This window comes from Microtus oregoni, unplaced genomic scaffold (assembly GCF_018167655.1).
Source record: "Microtus oregoni isolate MIOR12 unplaced genomic scaffold, Mior012 000017F_ref0000208, whole genome shotgun sequence".
In the NCBI taxonomy this organism is placed as follows: Eukaryota; Metazoa; Chordata; class Mammalia; order Rodentia; family Cricetidae; genus Microtus; species Microtus oregoni.
The window spans coordinates 5,113,067-5,127,246 of record NW_024543076.1 but is presented as its reverse complement, the minus strand read 5'-3'; the positions used below and the strand labels follow the sequence as shown (position 1 = coordinate 5,127,246).

Genomic DNA, 14,180 nt, shown 5'->3' with positions numbered 1-14,180 from the left:
CTTCCGGTCGGAAGCACCCCGCAGGTCGGACCGGAAGGGGCGCCTCAACCCTGCAGTGTGACAAAGGAAGTCCCGCCTCTGCCGCGCCGCTGACACCGCGGACGCCACCGATCTCCGAGCCGGTCTCGGAGGGGCGGGCAGGTGAGGACCTCCATCTACGAGTCCGCGTTTGTATCCTGAGACGTGGCGCGCAGCGGTGTCCTGAGCTAGGATGTGGAGCCTCGAGGGGAGCGGAGACAAAGGCAAAGGCAGGCCTGGGAGCCTGTGGGTGGCGGCGCAGGGGGCCTAGCTCGACTCGAGAGGCGGAGAGGTCTGGGACTAGAGCGACGTCCTCACGCAGGCAGTACGGAGTCAGTATCCGTCGCCAGCTCCCCAAATCCTAGCTCTTCCCACCCGCACCGAAACTTGAAAACCCCTACTTCTTGCCCCTGGGGCCCAAATCTAGACATAACCCTAGGTCCTAGACACTCCTTCCTCCTTTCCCCTTGTACTGACTTCTGGCACTTTGTGTTTCCTTCTAGATTTGTTTCTGGAGCTGCCATGATTGAAGTGGTGGCTGAACTGAGTCGAGGTCCTGTATTTCTGGCGGGGGAGGCTCTGGAATGTTTAGTGACTGTCACTAATCCCCTTCCCCCGACCGCCACTTCTGCATCCAGGTGGGGATGCTGGTACTGAAGGTGGCGGCCCCTCCGGCCTGGTATCGCTCACTCCTTCTAAATCAGAGCTTTGGTTATCCTGTAACCACACTACCATCACCACCTACTTCCTCCTTGCTCCTTGAAGGGTGGATGACATGGTCCTTACCCACCTTTCCTCCTCCCTCTTTGAACTTGTTGCGCTTTGCATTGTGCAATGGTTTCACATTGGTGATCTTGTCAGGCAGTATCGGAGGGAAAGCATTTGTGAAGTCTATCTTCTCATCCCTTCTTTTTCCTTTTCCACAGTGAGGCTCTGGCCTGGGCCAGTGCCCAGATCCACTGCCAGTTCCATGCCAGTGAGAGTCGAGTAGCCCTACCACCCCCGGACTCTAGTCAGCCAGATGTCCAGCCTGACAGCCAGACTGTCTTTCTGCCACACCGAGGTTAGAGACAGAGTATTTGTCTTGGAGGGAGGGGAAGTCTGTGTCACCCAGGGGTAGAGTTAAGTTGTTCTTGTATGATGCAGTTACCAATGCATCAGGAGTGGAGGGGAAGATAATTTACTGATTTGGGGCTATGAGACTGTCCCTGTACCACAACAGAAAGAGTTGGCCGTCCTTCCTGCCTCCCCTTGCTGTGTGACCCTGGTCAACAATGGACAGCAGAGTCATTTCATTGCACTCTTTCTTACTTTCCGTAGGTGAGAGGGGTCAGTGTATCCTTTCTACTCCACCGAAAATTCTGTTTTGTGACTTGAGGCTAGACCCTGGTGAATCCAAATCATGTGAGTGGTTGTCCCCCAGCCCAGAACTGCCTTCTCAGTTCCCTGGAGGGGGGACTCTGACGGCCTCCAGCTATCCTGACTGCTGTTTCCCCCCCACCCCCAGACTCCTACAGCGAAGTGCTGCCCACAGAGGGACCACCTTCCTTTCGGGGTCAGTCAGTCAAGTACGTCTACAAATTGACCATTGGCTGCCAGCGTGTCAACTCGCCCATCACTTTACTCCGGGTCCCTTTGAGAGTTCTTGTGCTGACTGGTGAGCCAGGTTCCTAGAGGGAAGGGGTGGGATGGAGGCTTACAGAGCATAGTCCAAGGGGACCTGCAGAGACTCCTGGTGTTAGGGACAGTGCTGGGGATGAGGTGGGGAGTAAGCTGAGACCTTCAGCCTCCTCAGGTCAGACTCTCAAACCCAGTGTCTGTTTATGTCTCTGATCCCTCACGACGTTACCTCTGCTCAATTCTGTCTAGGTCTTCAGGATGTCCACTTTCCCCAGGATGAGGTGGTGGCTCCAACCAGTCCCTTCTTAGAGGAGGACGAAAGCGGCAAGAAGGATTCATGGCTAGCCGAGCTGGCTGGGGAGCGCCTCATGGCTGCCACCTCCTGCCGCAGCCTCCGTGAGAATCCTTTCATAATTGCCCTGATCCAACTTTTCCCTCAGTGTGTCCCTGTCTGAAAAGCCTCCTGTCTACCACATCCCTTCATGGTCCACTAATATTTTGCCCCCATTGGAAAGAAAAGTCTCGTGTTCTGGCTTCTGAGACTCATTCCTAGATATTCCCCAGTGTAAACTGTAACCTTCTGGTATCTGTTCTCCCCAGATCTGTACAATATCAGTGATGGCCGAGGGAAAGTTGGGACATTTGGTATCTTCAAATCTGTGTACAGACTCGGCGAGGATGTGGTGGGGACCTTAAACTTAGGGGAAGGAACTGTAGCCTGTTTGCAGGTGAGAAAGGAACAGCTTTGTTGTGCTCAGCCTGAAGGGCTAGGGTGGAAGAGAGGCCTGCATAGAGAGGGGTGGTTTGTAGAAGTGGAAATTGGGGTTCCTCAGGGCAGCCACTCACCTACAGTCCAGATTTCCAAATGCCTGCTGGTATACGTCTCTTCTTGCTCCCAGTTTTCAGTAAGCTTGCAGACTGAGGAGCGTGTACAGCCTGAATACCAGCGGCGCCGGGGGACAGGAGTTGTCCCTTCGGTGTCCCACGTGACGCACGCCCGGCACCAGGAGTCCTGCCTCCATACAACTAGAACCAGCTTCTCCCTCCCCATCCCTCTTTGCTCTACTCCTGGCTTCTGCACTGCCATCGGTGAGAACCCGACTGTTACTGGAGAAAGGAGTAGGGGAAGTAAATGCTGGGCTTCGGGAAGTGTAATGATCCTAAAACTCCCGTGTGACATGCATGCCCACATCCAGCCCAGCCCTTCGCATTTTCTTACATCTTTCCACTGACCTTCTGTTATTTAGATGTGCCGACCCCTAAACTCTTAACAGCTTTATAAAGCACTGTTCTTGCCCTGAGATGCACTGATCTCTGGCTTCTTAGCACATTTATTTTAAGCTACCTAGTCTTGACTATCCTGACCTTGGTTGGGTTGCTAGGTAGTTGACACTGCTATCCTTAATGGCATCTCTGGGTAACACACCAGGTTCCTTAGAAACAAAGTGTTTGATCGAAGCTCCTGCATGGATACAATCTGTTTTTTCTTTCTTTTCTTTTCTTTTTCTTTTTTTTAAAAATTGTTTTCTGAAGCTGGGTTTCTTTGTTTCACCTGGAACTAACTCTGTAGACCAGACTGCACTGCCTGCCTGTTTTTTTTTCCTTTTCCTTTTTCTTTTCTTTTTTTTTTTTTTTTAAGAGAGGGACTCATTGTACCTCTGACTGGCCTGGAGTTCATCATGTAAACCACGTTGGCCTCAAACTCATAGAGATCCACCTGCTTCAGTCTCCTCTTCCTGAGCAATGGGATGAAAGGCATGCACCATTACACCCAGTCAGAGAATTTTAAATTCATTCATTTTCTTTTGTGTGTGTGTCTGGGCATATGCACCACAGCACGTGTGTGGAGGTCAGAGGACAACTTTCTGGAGTTGGTCCTGGGGATCCGATTTAGGTCGGCAGCCTTGATGGCAAGTCCCCTTAACCTGCTGAGCCATCATGATGGGTCTTAGTTTTGGGTTTTTTAGTTTACTGGCACATCCTGTCACTGACTTTACTACCTACCACTTGCTTGCTCTTTTTTTGATATTAGGGTCTCATGTAGTCTCCCAGCTGGCATCAAACTGACCCTGAGCTTCTGGTTTCCTGCCTTCACCAAATACTGGAATTACGGGCATGTGCCACCACACCTGTTTTAGAGCAGTGGTTCTCAACCTTCTTAATGCTGCGCCCCTTTAATACAGTTCCTCATGCTGTGCTGACCCACCAACCATAAAATTATCTTTATTACTACTTCATAACTGTAACTTTGCTACTGTTATGAATGGTAGTGTAAATAAATATCTCTCTTTTCTGGTGGTCTTAGGGAACCCTGTGAAGGGTCCTGTGGCCCATAGGGGTTGTGACCCACAGGTTGAGAGCCACCGTTTTAAAGTAGCTCTCTCCGTCTTTTCCTTTTACAGTGTCCTTGAAGTGGCGACTGCATTTTGAGTTTGTAACATCCCGGGAACCAGGATTGGTTCTTCTGCCCCCATTGGAGCAGCCTGAACCTGCGACCTGGACGGGGCCTGAGCAGGTGCCTGTAGACACCTTCAGCTGGGACCTCCCCATCAAAGTGCTTCCTACGAGCCCCACCCTGGTCTCATATGCTGCCCCAGGCCCCAGCACCAGCAGTATAACTATCTGAAGGTGGCCCACATGCCCACCATGGCACTAGTTTCTTCAAGACATTGAAAACTCAACAGCTGGATCCGGTGGGGCCCGCTTTTCCCACCTGGGGCCCTGCCGCACAGCGATGAGAACCAGGCTTTCAGCTGTGGCATTGATTTATTCATTCAGAGTAAACGGGCAGCTGCTAGTGGTTTCCCTGGGAGTGGCAGCAGCAATGGGCAGTCAGCAGATGGGTGATCCTTTAGCTGGAGTGGGGAGCAGGAGCTCTAGGAACAGGGGTGTTAGCTGAGCCCCATTCTAGGTCAGGTCCTCCCCCTTTGCAGGGCAGCCGAGGGTCAGATTTTTGCACCAGAGAAAACCGACAGGTTCCTGCTTCCTGGCGCACTTCACACTCAGCGGGGAAGTCAATGGGATGCTGAGACCTAGAAAACCAAAGATTGGGAGTCGGTACAGTGAAAAGCCACCTTTATGGAGTACCCTTCCCTCTCATAGTTGTCCCCCGGTATCTTCTAGTGTCCCCCAAACTCTCCAGCTCAGCTCTCTATATAAGGACTTTTTAGTTTCCTAAGCAGGAGTATTTCCCTCCAGATCTACCTCAACTCCCCTTCCTCCTTGGTGCCTTCACCTCTGTGGTCGCATGATGCTCTCCTGTTTATTCTTGCCTCACAGAACTTAGTTCCTCCCTGACCGTCCTCCCTCTGGGTCACTTACGTGTCACAGCAGCCCACACCCACGGGGTGCAGACAGGTGCAATGGAAGCAGTCCTTGCGGAGCCAGGATTCACCCAGAGTGAAGTATTTCCCGTCGTAGAGGCAGGGAGCTAGGGAAGGATGAGAACTGGTCAGTTGGTAGGTGAAAACTGCGTGTCGGCAGCAGTCTCTGGTCTAGGGTGGGAGAGAAGCCAGGCATACTAGCCATCTCGTCCCTCCTGTGTCACAGGTTGGAGGACTAAATATATATATTCTAACAGGGTCGTCTCTGAGCTGTCGTCACCCCCTCATCTTTCCCTTAAGCATCAAGCAGTCCACCTTACCTTGAGCTTGGAAGTAACACTTGCTGTTAACTCCTGGGTGCTGCAGGAGCAGAGACACCACCAAGCAGATGATCCTCCAGCCTCCCAGGATCCTCTTGCCCTGTCCAGCCCAGAGCATCCTTAGAGCCATTCCTGTAGCTCAGCTCTCTCAGACCCTGCCTGGCTTTTGTTCAGATTCCTCTGGCCTTATCCCCTTGCTTTTCTTGCCTTGCTCCTTGACTCCTGAGTGTCTCTCTCCTTGGGCTCTGTCTCATACCATGCCAGTGCCCTCTGCTCTTACAGGCTGGGGATGTTTATAAAGTGAGGACCCTGGCCCCCTGCTGAGCAGAACTGGACAGGCTGTCGCTCTATTTCCTGAGGTGAGGGCATGAAAACAAGAGGTCCTGCTTTTAACAAGCTGTGAGAGCTGATTCATGTCCCCACAGCTAGGAGGAGGGAGGTGGCCATGGAAGGGGCACTGGACTGGGCACTTCCCCAGCTGGGAGGGGGAGGGTTGAAGGCCCCAGGTGGTCCCCAGATCTCCTTGACCTGCAGAGAGGAAGCATTCCATCAACCCTCCCTCCACCACCACCAGGGGTGTGTGTGCTGGGATCCTTGCCTGGACCGGAGGGAGGCATTTCCTGGGGATGGCTAATCCTGTGCCCCAGCCAAACCAAGGAGCTGCAGCAGGGTGCAGCTGCCAGAGGCTCCAGGAGAGCGGGCAGGCACCTGGAGTGGAGGGCATGTTTCCTTCAGTTCCTGGGGTGGGTGTGGGGGCAGGGTTTCCCTGGTGCATCTGAGAAGTGACTGTCCTCAGCATTATGGGGAGAGGGGTTCACCCATGGGCACCCCAATGGTAAACTTTCCGTTGTTTTTATACCCAATGGGCAGCAGCTACAAGATTGCCCCATCCCTGGTAATGCCCTCCCTCAAAGAGAAGCATCTCTTCCAAGTACCCCAACAGATCATCCCCCTTCTACAGAGATGTGCCCTCCCTCACAATGGAGCAAGGCCTCGTGGGCTTTCGCCTTTGGCATCCTTTGAGTTCTGGAGATTCAGGTGGTGACTCTTACTAGCCATCTGACCTCGCACAAGTTACTTCCCCTCTGTCATCCTTTCTTTTCATCTGTGCATTGCCAGCTCATGGGCTCATTGTGAGATAGCACATGGGATGTTCCTAGTAGCGTCTTTGGCCCGTGACCCTCAGAAAATAGCCTCTTCTTGAGGCTAAAGCTCAGAGACAAAGTGCTGGTGCACTCTCTGGAGGACAGTAAGCAGCTTGCACAGCTGAGGTCTGCTGTTGTGAGTGCCTCTCCAGGCCACATTTGTGCTCCTAGGTACCCTACTGCCTGTTTCGAAAGCAGATGTGGCCCTGTGAGCATTTTGGTTCCAGTCGTTAACACCTGGAGTTCCTCACACCTGGTTTGAGCTGCTTTTCCCACCTCAGTACCTTGGGAAGAGGAATCTCCTTACCTTCCCACTAGCCTCAGGACTCTGCTTTCTCTTATTTGATTCTGACCCCCTTTTTTCCCCTCGTCCCCTCATGTGGATTACTTTCAAGTCTCCACTGTGACACTTGTGATAATAGTTTATCGATTACTAACGCCCTGATCTAACTGGTCCTCTTTACTTTTTACTTCCCCACATTTCAGAGGCCCCGCTGTGGTTCCAGCTACCCCTCTCCTGCTCATAGGACGTTTGCTCTGGTTTTCCTTCAAGCCTGTAGTCCCGTGCAGTCAAGCTTTACTCCATCCCCTGGTACAGCGAATATGACTTACTTCTGGCAGGCTTTTGTAGAGGCCACCCTGCCTGCCATCTCTTCATCCAGCAGCCAACTGTCTGTGCCCCTCTAATTTCCTTAGCTGTCTTCCTCCAAGATACCTTTGGCTTTGGCCGGGGATGCAGGTCAGTGATAGTGCTTACCTACCCTCTCCATGTCCTAGGTTCTCCCCCCCCCCCACACACACACACATTGAGTGAAAGAAAACAAGATTCCCTTTTAGAAATGCTGTCAAGACAAAAACAAAGGAAAACTTAGGGTATACCCAGGTAGGCGCCTGTGTAGGGGCCTTGACTCCCTGACATCTTGGCTGGAGAAGGGATTAGAAGACATCAAACAAGCGCAGGGTTTAGCAGTCTGGTCATTAGTTAACTCTTCCTCTGCTTTGGGGGAACCCACCTGAAGGCTGAGTGTAGGCTATCTTCTGCACACACTACAGACTAGCGAGTGGGAAGCTAGAGACCCTGGAGGCAGTGGAGATGCTGGAAGTGGACCTGGTGGGCACTGGTGTGTGAGCCACACTGCATTAGAAGGGAGGATTAGCCTACTGGAATACAGATGAAGCAGGCTTGTGTTGTGACAGCGTCGGGAAGGAGGCTGGAGCTGAGCAGGACTACTTTCTGAGGTTGCAGAGCAGTGTAGAACTGATCGATGGCCTGGGCACTGCGGTAAATGTGTAGGGGTATCAGTGGCTTACGTCCAGCCCGCTGAGTCCTTGGAGAGCAGCCTTTGGGGCAAGGGACAGGGTGGGAGTTGGCACAGGCCACCTGTGCAGGGACAAGGAAAACATCCGCTGGAGGTGGGCCAGGCTGTGTTCCAGCAGTGCAGGCAGGTGCGCAAAGTGAGGAAGTGAGCACATTCCGGGGCTGAGTCACCCCAGCGCTGCCACTTTGCCCAGAAGGTACAGAGCATGGCCTTTGAAGATCATGGCTCTGGGAGATTTGAGGACCGAACCCGGGGTGGGGAGAATCTTGAAAGAGCCCAAAGAAATCATGGAAGGGGTTGTCTGCCCAGCTGGCCCCACAGTGCGAAATGCAAAGCCCCTAAGTTCACAGCTTGTCTCTGAATAGAGACAGCCAGGCAGGGTAGAGCCCCTGGGAAACTTGAGGGGAGAGGCAGAGGAAAGATCCTCCAAAGGCTTCCTAGAGAAAGCAGATCCAGGAAAACTGGGAGGCAGGTGGTACGGCTCACCTGGGTTAAGCTTCTGAGAACAAAGCATCCAGCATCCCAGCAGTGGGGCATTCTGGGCCAGAGGTGTCTGTCCACAGGCCTCTGTGAAGGACGGGTTTCAGGAAGTGTGGAGAGTTGAGTGATCTGTATCTTTGCAGTAGTTCTTGGTTCTGAAAAGGCTTGCTGTGATGGAAAAATGATGTGTGGATTTCTCGGGTGGACTGGGACATCGTGTTGGCCGGTGTGGCAAAGGTAGTGAAGGGTGTGAAAACGAAGCCATCTCTGCTGTAGTCACCAGTGCATGGAGAAATCTCAGGAGGGTTGCCACTAGCGTGAGGCCAACCTGGGCTACAGAGCGAGACCCTATCTTAAAAAACAATTTGTTCTTACTGAATTTTAAAACAAAATCTTGAATAAAAGTTGAAAATCATTGTCATGTGTTTGATTTAAAACTGACACGTAGGTCACTAGGATTAGTTCTATGGGGTCTGGAGAGATGGGTTTAAGAGCATTTATATTTGAAGATCTGGGTTTGATTCCCAGCACCCACATGCTTGTTCATAACCATTCGTAATCCCAGTACCAGGGCATCTGACACCACACCCTTTTCTGATTTGGGGCACCCAGCATACTATACTCATTGTTCACGTACATACATGGATGGAAGACACTCATCCACATGAATAAACCTTAAAACATTCTGAAAGATTAGTTATAGCCAGGCGGTGGTGGCAGCACTCAGGGAGGCAGAGGCAAGCGAATCTCTGTGAGTTTGAAGCCAGCCTGGTCTACAAGAGCTAGTTCCAGGACAGCCAGAGGTACACAAAGAAACCCTGTTTTGGGAGGAAAAATTAGATTGCCAAACCTAGTGGTTTATGTCTGTGCTCTCATCACTTGGGATGGGGTGGCTGAGGCAGGAAGATTCTCTTAAGCTGGTGAATTCCAGGACAGAAAGAGGAAAGAAAGAAAGCTGACTACGATGTTGAATGTTTTCCTTTTCTGATCTGAGACTCCTGCGGCTTCTGGGCTGCACTGAATTCTGCATATCCGTCTTGGTTCTTATCTGCAACACACTTCTGCTTCCCTTTCCTTTATTTAATTGTCTTTATTTTTAACCTTAACTTTTCCTCCACAGCCCTTTATTTAGCCTGTCCTATGTATTCTGACCTAAGTAAATGGTTCCTTAGGATGGGATATTGAATTCCAGTATGCAAAGAAAAGCGGGTCCCAATCCTGTTGTGTGTGCTGGGTACTGACTGTCTAGTGGGGACTGATAGCCACTGTGAGTTTCTGTGTTTGCTCTGTGGTGGGTAAGAGGAAGACAGCTGTCTAACTCAGTAGTGTTTCCACAACGCAGCCACTGACTCTGACTTCAGATGGATTTGTTTGTCTCACACTGACACGCTCCATCTCAATCCTTCTAATTTGTGTGCTCTTGCACCAAAGGCATTGCAAGGGTGAGGATCTTCTCAGCCTAAAGAGCACTAAATGCTGCAGTTGTCTTTGGTCTGAAACAAGAAAACTAGGTCAGTTAGTGAAAAGAAGAAAATGTCCTCTTTGGAGCCCTGTTGCTTTGTCCCATGGTGTTCCAGCCCCGGCCCTGCCTCCTTCCCAGTGGCCCAGGCTTTATTTCTTCTTTGCTCTGCTGGACTTCTTGAGAGGAAAACTCCACACCAACTTCCTCTGCTATAAATTTTCTCCTTCCTCTCATCTCCTCACGTCTTTTTGCCAACATACACCACTACTTATTCACCCCCTTAAAAAAAAAAAAGCCCATGGCCCTCCTTGGCTCTTTTTCGTCTTTAACACCCTTGTGGGAGTGCTCTATTTTTCTTTGATGTGTCCTTTGGTCTCTAAAAAGCTCTGCCCCGGTTATTTATTCTGCATGGTCCATTTCTGCCTTGCTTCCTCTGCTATCGCGTTTTTCCTTTTTATCCTAGATCATTCCTAAACAGCTTTTTACTCCAGTGCTTACCTTTCCTTGTGATTAAACTCCTTCCTCCAGATACAATAAAAGATGTTTGTGTTCCTATTTTATTGTTATTATCACCATTATTTTATTTTTAAGTTCTCAGTGGCCGGACATGTAACTTGGTGACATGCTTGACTAGCATACACAAGGCCCTGGTTCAGTCTCCTCCAGTACCATCTGGGCTTGGTGGCGCATGCTTGTAATCCAACCCTCAGGAGGTGGAAGCATGGTGGTCAGATGTACAAGTCTGGCCTCAGCTACATGACACAAGGCCAGCTTAGACTAGTAAGAACTTGTCTCTAAAGAAAAATAAAAGCATTTTGAGATTCACGTTTCCTGTAAATTCTTCTCTCAACCTAGCGTGTCCAGAATTATAGTGAAACTCACTGACGGGTACTCTAAGTTCATGGTTGGCACTGTGTGAAGGGTTCATGATTCTGGCGCTGGATCCTAAGTGCTTTCCAAGCAAGGATGCCATCATGTATGTGCATGATGCTATCATGTGCACATATACACATAACAGCCCAAGGCAAATACCTACAAATATGGATGTTTAGTATATCACCTTAGAGTAAGCATTACATTTTGGGGATGGAAGATGACATTGGTTTCTGTATTCAGCCTGGAGACAGGTCAGAGGAGAGTCACTCATTCCTACGGACTTGAAGAAACCTCACCAAGGAGGCTGAGTGTTCAGCGTTAAGATGGTTTGTAAGGCTGAGGTGAATGGCGGGAACACGGATGGGGGTGCCGACTTCTAAGAGTGTACAATGGCTATGTCTGAACAGCCCAATACTCTGAGACTATGAAGAGTCCTCTTTAGTCTGACTGCAGCTATGATCTGTCTGCTAAGACTCACTGAGACTGGGTATAGGCGAAGGCAGGAGGATTGCCGTAAGTCTGAGGCCAGCCTGAGCTACAGAGTGAGCTCCTGTCTCATCCCACGTTGTCTCTGTACCATTGGAGCCGTTCTTATCAGAGTTTACATTATTTTTGCTTGTAAGCTATTATGATCATGGTAGTTCCTCCCACCAACAATTATCTCCAGCTCACGACCGCTAGTCCTCATTGACGTCCCTATTCACCTGTGTGCTCTCTCTGCCCTGCTACATTATCTGATTGTGATAATCGTGACTTAAAATTCCATTTGTAGCTCTTGCCCTTCTCACATTTGTAAATTGCTTACATTTTATTAGTTCTTTGAGAATTTCACACATACACACAATGTATTTTAGTTGTATTTCCCCCACTCCTCCCCTAACTGTCCACCCTACCTTTATTTTCTTCCTTTTTTTTTTTTTTCAGACCAGGTTGGCCTCTAACTCACAGAGATCTGCCTGCCTCTGCCTCCTGAGTGCCAGGATTAAAGGCCTGCAACCCTCTCCCCCCTAAATCCTAAAATAGAGTTAAAACTGGATTACTAAAAAGGTTTCCAGTCTTTTGTTTGATTTATAATTCTACTTATTGAAAACAGTAGTTTGCTGGGCAGGTTGCGTCCTGAGACAGAGGCTGCCTACTGCACTGTTACATAGCTTCTGTCCCTCCAGAATCCTGACACTGCTCTGTTTTCTGCTCTCTGCATTTCCCTGTAATTCTTCTCTTGGAAACAATTTGGGAGAATTATTATTGTTGTTGTTAGTTTTTTTTAAAGACTTTGTTTGTTTGTTTTGTTTTCTCTGCGTTCCCCTGGCTGTCCTGGACCTCACTCTGTAGACCAGGCTGGCCTGCCTCTGCCTCCCAAGTGCTGGGACTAAAGGCGTGTTCCACCACTACGCATCTTAATGTTCATGAATTTGCGTGTCATCCTTGCAGGGGGCCGTGCTAATCTCTGGATCATTCCAATTTTAGTATGCATACTGCCGAAGCAATCACGAGAATTATTTTTTCAACATGACTCGGTTTCTGTGATTGTCTTTGCTTTGTGTTTTGTTTTTGTGGTATTTTGCTTTGTTTTGAGACAGTTTCATATTGTATCCCTAATAGCCTGGAACTCTCTATATACACCACGCTGGCCTTGAACTCACAGAGTTCACCGGTGTATCTGCCTCCCCAGTGCTGGGATTATAGGTGCTCACAATGCCAGGCAACCATCTTACTTTTTGAGACAGGTGTCTCACTAAACCTTTTCTGCTGGACTGACTGGATTCACCTATCCCTGTCTCCCCCATACTGGGATTATAGGTGTACACCATCACATCTGGCTTTTACGAGGGTGCTGGGAAGCTGAACAGGGGCCCCCACACTTGTGTAATTAGCACTTTACTGGCTGAGCTATCTCCCCAGCCAGAAGCTACTTTTTAAAATTAGATTTAAAATTTTTATTTTATGCGTGTAGGTGTTTTGACAGTGCATGGCATTTATGCCTGGTGCCCACAGAGGTCAGAAGAAGGCATGGGATGCCCTGGGACTGGAGTTAGAGATGGTGGTGAGCTGCCAGGTGGGTGCTGGGAATCAAATCTGGGTCCTCTGGCCGGCCAGTGCTCTTAGCCACTCAGCCATCTCTCCAACTCCACAGAAACTTGTGAGTTTTGTTTAAGATATAGGAAAGGAGACAAGAACAACAGACAATAAAGGAACGTGAGTAAGACAGTAACAATAAGCCAAAAGAATGAAAGGAGGATGAGACACTAGGTGACAGCGTAGGGACACAGCTGCTGTGTCCTCGGTGGACCAAATGTGTTTATGCTTAGGAGACTGGCAAAGAAATGATAAAGCCTCTTTAACAGACCTGGATGCAAAACAAAGGGTCAGAGAGCTGGCTCAGCAACCAAGAGCACTTTGTGCTCTTGCAAAGGACCCAGACTTGGTTCTCAGCACCTATGTGGCAGCTCACAGCCAACTCCAGATTCTGGGCTCAGATTCCCTCCTCTATCCATGGGCACGGTACACAGATGATACATACACATGCATGCAGGCAAACACTCATACACACATGAAATGAAAATAAATCTTTTTTTTAATGCAAAACTTAAAAAGCTGACCGAAATGCTGTCTGTAGTGTGTCTGTCGGAGCATCTTTGAGGTGTGCCGCAGCTTTAGGATCAGGGATGAAAAGAAAACGTTAGATATTTCTTCAAAAGAATGCTCAAATAACCTCCGGGCCAGTGGTGGTAGCATGTCTGTAATCCCAGCACTTGGAAGGCTAAAGTAGGAGGCCAGCCTGGGCTACATAAGTACCAGGCCAGTCTGGGTTACACACTTAGACACTGTCTAAAACAAGACAAAAAACAAAACACAGCGTCTTTGACCCCCTTGGTAGGAGACAGTCTCATGAACCTGTAGGTTCCTGAACTCTTCAGTGAGCTACCAAATCAGAAATGCTAGACGTGAGATCCAGAGACCTGAATTTTATATGACAATCCCTTCGACCCTCCATTAAGTAACTCTTCTGTCCTAGGCCTGACCCTCCTGCAGCATAAATGTTACCTTGCTCACATTTTTCCCTGCATGTCTTCCTGGTGCTCCAGCTCTGCTTCCGCTCTTGGCCTCTGATGCCAACGCAAATAGGGAGGCCTCAGGTTACCAGGACAACCAAAGCACAGGAAACCATAAAGGTTCAGCACCCCCACAGGCATCATGGCCAGTGACTGTGCTGCTCGCTTTTTTCTTAGGGACCAAGTCATGCATCTTACACCCTGTGTCCCAAAGTCCTGATGCTAGAAGGTAGCTCAGCCCACACCACACCCTCACTTTCCTGAGGTGGTGGGATTTAATGGGTCTGGGGAGGGACAGTGAATGAAGCTTTTGTTCCAACACTGCTGTTTCATATCGCCTTGACAACAGTCAGATTTTGTAGTGAGAATTGTATTTCCCTGAAGTCTGGTTAGATCACAAGCTTGGATGGCAGGATTCCTATTACATGGACAAGCCTCTAGTCTTGAATGGTTTTTTGATACCCTGTCCCCCACTAGATGCCTTCATAGTTTGCTTTGAACCAAAAGGTTTAGCCCTCTACTTTTGATACACTGAAAGCAGCAAATGTTTAGCCTGGAACGAAT

General features: G+C 49.5%; 2 protein-coding genes and 1 pseudogene across 5 annotated transcripts; 1 reads left to right on the top strand and 2 right to left on the bottom strand.

Moving 5' to 3' along the window:
• Positions 1 to 8,641, top strand: Rgp1 (RGP1 homolog, RAB6A GEF complex partner 1). Of its 4 annotated transcripts, none has more exons than XM_041667374.1 (9): positions 1 to 141; positions 522 to 656; positions 945 to 1,081; positions 1,339 to 1,422; positions 1,526 to 1,675; positions 1,888 to 2,034; positions 2,239 to 2,366; positions 2,538 to 2,727; positions 4,041 to 8,641. In XM_041667374.1, the coding sequence occupies exons 2-9, from the start codon at positions 541 to 543 to the stop codon at positions 4,262 to 4,264; spliced, it is 1,176 nt and encodes a 391-aa protein (XP_041523308.1). In that variant the 5' UTR covers positions 1 to 141; positions 522 to 540; the 3' UTR covers positions 4,265 to 8,641. The 4 variants fall into 4 exon arrangements, with proteins under 4 accessions (XP_041523308.1, XP_041523309.1, XP_041523306.1 ...); XM_041667375.1 differs by having other exon boundaries at positions 99 to 242; XM_041667372.1 differs by having other exon boundaries at positions 117 to 248.
• On the bottom strand, positions 4,490 to 5,411 carry LOC121458260 (microseminoprotein, prostate associated). The gene is made up of 3 exons (XM_041667378.1): positions 5,282 to 5,411; positions 4,960 to 5,068; positions 4,490 to 4,670 (listed from the first exon to the last, which is right to left on the bottom strand). Exons 1-3 carry the CDS (start codon positions 5,409 to 5,411, stop codon positions 4,490 to 4,492), a joined length of 420 nt encoding a protein of 139 aa, XP_041523312.1.
• Positions 8,642 to 11,951: 3,310 nt separating the features above from the next.
• On the bottom strand, positions 11,952 to 12,051 carry LOC121458583 (annotated as a pseudogene).
• Positions 12,052 to 14,180: the final 2,129 nt, after the last annotated feature.

Excerpts from the sequence above, each read along its gene's own strand:
- LOC121458260 (XM_041667378.1), bottom strand. The coding sequence starts at position 5,411 with ATGGCTCTAAGGATGCTCTGGGCTGGACAGGGCAAGAGGATCCTGGGA. Across the intron at positions 5,069-5,281 it reads GTGTTACTTCCAAGCTCAAG|CTCCCTGCCTCTACGACGGG; the intron begins GTAAGGTGGACT and ends ATCCTTCCCTAG. Across the intron at positions 4,671-4,959 it reads GGTGTGGGCTGCTGTGACAC|GTCTCAGCATCCCATTGACT; the intron begins GTAAGTGACCCA and ends TTGGTTTTCTAG.
- Rgp1 (XM_041667374.1), top strand. The coding sequence starts at position 541 with ATGATTGAAGTGGTGGCTGAACTGAGTCGAGGTCCTGTATTTCTGGCG. Across the intron at positions 1,082-1,338 it reads TGTCTTTCTGCCACACCGAG|GTGAGAGGGGTCAGTGTATC; the intron begins GTTAGAGACAGA and ends TACTTTCCGTAG. Across the intron at positions 1,676-1,887 it reads GAGAGTTCTTGTGCTGACTG|GTCTTCAGGATGTCCACTTT; the intron begins GTGAGCCAGGTT and ends AATTCTGTCTAG.